Below are 4,449 nucleotides of genomic sequence, written 5' to 3' on the forward strand. Positions count from 1 at the left end.
GGACCTGTGCTGGGAACCGGGGAAATGGCAGAGATCAAGGCAGAGCCACTGCCACCTGCAGGGGCTTACGTCCTGGTAGGGGGCTCAGACACGGTGTGTTTTGGTAGGGAGAGGAGCAGAGGGCAGGGGGCCTCACAGCAGATCCAGAGCTTGGTGAGCAAGCGGAAGAGCAGGGACATGCTGTCCTGGGTGTCCGAGGTGGCCGTGTACACGGGCAGGCAGCTGGGCTTCAGCAGGCCCCAGATGCGGATGACCACCATCAGTTCCCGAAGCATGCCCAGAGAGGTGCCATCCCGCAGGAAGCTGTGGCCCGGCCTCAGCAGGGAGCCCTGCCGGAAAGAGGCATCGGAGTGGCTGGGTGGCGGCGGAGGGCAGATGGTGATGGGATGAAGTCTCTCGGGTTCGGTGGAACCCCGACCTGGGGGCAATGGACAGGATCTGGGACGTTTGTGGTGGTCAGAACTGGGGTGCTCCTGGCACGGAGTGGGTGGATGCTGGGGACACTGCTCAGCGCCCTGCAGGGCCCAGGACAGCCCCATCTGGAGAGCTGTCCCATCGCTGAGCCTCCACAGGACTAAGAAGCGGCTCTGGCTGAGGCCAACGTCCCCACCTGCAGGTGGAGGAGCAGCCGCCCCCTCCCACAGCTGAGTGCCCCTGGTGGCTGTACTGGGAGCCGAGAGGACCTGGCAGCCTCAAGTCCCACAAAGAGCAGAGACAGACTTCAAATCGTCCCTGATGGGTGCGGGTGGAGAGACAGGGGCCCCAGGGCAGAATAAAGCTTGGGGAAAGAAGTCACAGCTGGGGCAGGACAGAGTGTGTGGGCGGGAGGAGGCTGGAGCCCCGGTCAGGGGCACACAGGCCGCATACTGGAAGGTGGGGGTGTGGATGGAGACATGATGATTTCAAAGCCGCCAACCCCCGCAACTGCCCCCTGCACAGGGAGCTGGGAAGGGTAAAGGGTGGGACTGAGAAGGGGCAGGGTCTGGGAGACGGGGCTTCGAGAATGGGCAGAAAAAGTGTGGCCAAGCAAGGGTTTTTTGCAGAAGCTTCGTGGAGGTGAGGGCTCTGAGGTGGGGCAGCGCTTCAGGACGGGCGGGCTAGGAAGGGGAGCTTTGAGAACAGACAATGTCAGGAGGTGGCACTCCAAGTAGGGGTGGGGCTGAAGTGGTCTTGTGGGGCAGAGCCTGGGAGGCGGGGCCGGGGGACGGGCAGGGCCAAGGAGGCAGGGCCCTGATGAGGGGCGGGGCCTCAGTGGCGAGCGCAGCGCACCTGGTTGGGTAGGCTGGCCAGGAGGTAGAGCACGAAGTCGCCCACCCACTGCAGGAGCTGCTGCAGCGCCTGCAGCGTGTTCATGTCCAGGACAAATTCCTCCGTCTTGAGGTTGATCATGACCTTGTCAATGTCTGCAAGGAGACATGGGTTGGGTCAGCTCGGGCTTCTTGTACACAGAGGGTGACCTAACTGTACCCCTCAGTCCTTTGACCTGCACCAGTGCCCACCCAGTGCCAGGACACAAGGGGACCCAGAGCGGGAATGAGAAGGGGGAGATGGCATTGCCAGGGAGGAACCGGGAGCCCACTGCCTGCCCACCTGGGGGCTGCTTCTCTCGGCCTGCAGGCCTTGGCGCCAGCAGGTCCCTATGCCAGGGCCACCACTGCTCAGGCCTGGCCCGCTGGTGCACATCTGCCCCCTGCTCCGAGGTGAACTCTCAGAACACAGCTGTGTGTCCACACTGCAGCTGCAGCCACACAGGCGCGGCACCTGGCGCCGGTTACACACCCAACAGATGCCTGTTGGATGGTGACTAGGGTGGTCCCACAGAAATAATGACTGTGCACACAGCTCCCAGCTACCAGGAGCGCCACGGGCCCACAGTGAGCTGGGTACTCCAGACATAAACAATAACCCTCATTTTTTAATTTTTTGAGACTGAGTCTCACACTGTCGCCCAGGCTGGAGTACAATGGCGCGATCTCAGCTCACTGCAAGCTCTGCCTCCTGGGTTCAAGCAATTCTCCTGCCTCAGCGTCCCGAGTAGCTGGGACTACAGGCACCTGCCAACATGCCCGGCTGATTTTTGTATTTTTACTAGAGACGGGGTTTCACTGTGTTAGCCAGGATGGTCTCGATCTCCTGACCTCACGATCCGCCCACCTCGGCCTCCCAAAGTGCTGGGATTACAGTCGTGAGCCACTGCGCCCAGCAACCCTAATTTTTAAAAGAAACAGCCTGCCAAGCACAGCGGCTCATGCCTATAATCCCAGCGCTTCAGGAGGCCGAGGCGAGTGGGACACCACGTGCGGGGTGAGCTGCTTAGCCTCTCTGCCTCAGTCCCCTTATAGCAAAATGGAAGAAGGAGCAGACCTGCCACACAGGACCCCGGTGCCGGGTCTCGGCCTGGGAGTAGCATCTCAGCCCCCAGGGGTAGAGAGGTGGAAGGATCGCTTGAGCTCAGGAGGTCAAGACCAGTCTGGGCATCACAGTGAGACCTTGTCTCTACAAAAAATTAAAAACTGCGTGTGTGGCGCACGCTTGTAATCCCAGCTACTCCAGAGGCTGAGGCGAGAAGATTGCTTGAGCCTGGAAGGCAGACGCTGCACTGAGCTGTAACTGTGCCACCGTGCTGCAACCTGGATGACACAAGGAGACCCTGTCTCTAAAAGGCTGGGCGTGGTGTAGTCCCAGCCTTCAGGCTGTATCCCAGGACTTCAGGAGGCTGAGGCAGGCGGGTCATTTGAGGTCAGGAGTTTGAGACCAGCCTGGCCAACATGGTGAAACCCCATCTCTACTAAAAATACAAAAATCAGCCAGGCGTGGTGGTGCAGGCCTGTAATCCCAGCTACTTGGGAGGCTGAGGCAGGAGAATCACTTGAACCAGGGAGGCTGAGGCTGAGGCTGCAATGAGCTGAGATTGTGCCACTGTACTCCAGTCTCGGTGACAGAGTAAGACCCTATCTCAAAAGAGTAAAAACAACAAATAATAAAAACAAAAAAGGAGCCTCGAGGCCCTGGGCGCGGGACAGGACCCACCGACGTCAGTGATCTTGGCGCAGATCTCGGTCAGCCGGTCGCCGGGGCTCTTGTCGGGCGTGTTGAGGAAGTGGGGGCGCAGCAGCGACTTCAGGGTGGAGCTGATGGCGATGAGGAAGAGCTTGGTGTGGTAGTCGCACACACGGGTCACCGTGCAGGGCGACAGCTTGCAGAGCGAGGCCTTCATGGCCAGGATCCGGGTGGAGAGAACCTGGGGGCAGGAAGCTGGGTCACCCCAAAGGGCCGGGGTAGAGGCGCCCGCCAAGGCTCCGGGGGGGGGAGAGCAGTCCGACCCTGAGCCCAGGTGTTCGGTGAGCTGGGCAAGGTGCTTCACCTCTGCACCTCAGAAACCTCGTAGCAAAACAGGCGCAGGGACCGGCCACACAGGACCAGGTGCCGGGTCTCAGCTGGGAGCGGCTCTGCCCCGGCGGGGGGTCCTGGTGATGTCTGCAGACATTTCTAGTTGTCACCACTGAGGGTGCCCCTGACAAGTGGAGGCCGGGGAGACTGCTGAACAGGACGCCCCCACCCCAGAGGCTGCTCCAGCCCCTGATGTCCTCGGTGCCTGCAGGGAGACCCTGGTCTAGCGGGAAAGAATTAATGAGCTGAAGCATTTTGGGAGGCTGAGGTTGGAGGATTCCTGGAGGCTGGGAGTTGCAGAGCCTGTGTAACATAGGAGACCGCATCTCTACAAAAAACAGAAAGAACTAAAAAACAAAACTGAAACGCTTGGCACGCAGTGAGGGCCCAAGGAGGGAGAGAGTGGGGCCTCGCCATCACAAGCGCCGTCACCGGCTACGGATCCCAGCCGTGCCGGGGTTTAGCGTCGCAGCCCCCGCCTGGGTCTCCCACGTCTCTCGGCAGGCTGTGCTGTGAGTGGGATTTTTTCCCATTTTATCTTCGTATTGGTTCTTGGTGGCACAGAGGAATACGACTGAGGTTTAGAGGGCTGGTCCCATGTGCAAGTGCCGGACGAGCTCGTTAGAGCTGAGGTCTTTCGCAGACACTCTGAGATTGCAGGTGCGTGACCACATCACTGCAAGAGACCCTTCTGACGGGCGGGCCTCCGTGTCCCCTCCTCTCCTTCCAACGGGTGGGCCCCCGTGTCCGCCCTCTCCTTCTAACGGCCAGACCTCCGTGTCCGCTCTCTGCTCTCCTTCTAATGGGCGGGCCTCCGTGTGTTCATCTTCTGACTGTGCTAGTTGAGGCCTCACACCACGGGCCTGCCTGGTGTGCACCCTGGAGCCCGCCATATTCTGAGAGGACGACTTAGAAAGACATCCCCAGACTGGGAACACTGGAGAAGGGAGCCATCCAGGGAGTATCAGGCCTTACCTGTGGGGCTGAACGTGTTACAGAGGAAACGTCCCAGGTAAGGAGGGGAACAAAGTGCTCCTCTGAGGTGCAGCTTTACTGGAC

The 4,449-nt window shown here is 60.3% G+C and overlaps 1 protein-coding gene across 1 annotated transcript in view; it reads right to left on the minus strand.

Annotated features, from left to right (window-relative positions):
• MED16 (mediator complex subunit 16) overlaps positions 1 to 4,449 on the minus strand; it is a 21,897-nt gene that overhangs the window by 3,896 nt on the left and 13,552 nt on the right. Inside the window, exons 10-12 of the mRNA XM_011963990.1 lie at positions 3,031 to 3,241; positions 1,270 to 1,403; positions 137 to 329 (exon numbers count right to left, since the gene is read on the minus strand). Of these exons, the coding sequence (XP_011819380.1) occupies positions 137 to 329; positions 1,270 to 1,403; positions 3,031 to 3,241 (538 nt within the window). The remainder of the gene's footprint in view (positions 1 to 136; positions 330 to 1,269; positions 1,404 to 3,030; positions 3,242 to 4,449) is intronic.

This window comes from Colobus angolensis, unplaced genomic scaffold (assembly GCF_000951035.1).
Source record: "Colobus angolensis palliatus isolate OR3802 unplaced genomic scaffold, Cang.pa_1.0 Scaffold64, whole genome shotgun sequence".
NCBI lineage: Eukaryota > Metazoa > Chordata > Mammalia > Primates > Cercopithecidae > Colobus > Colobus angolensis.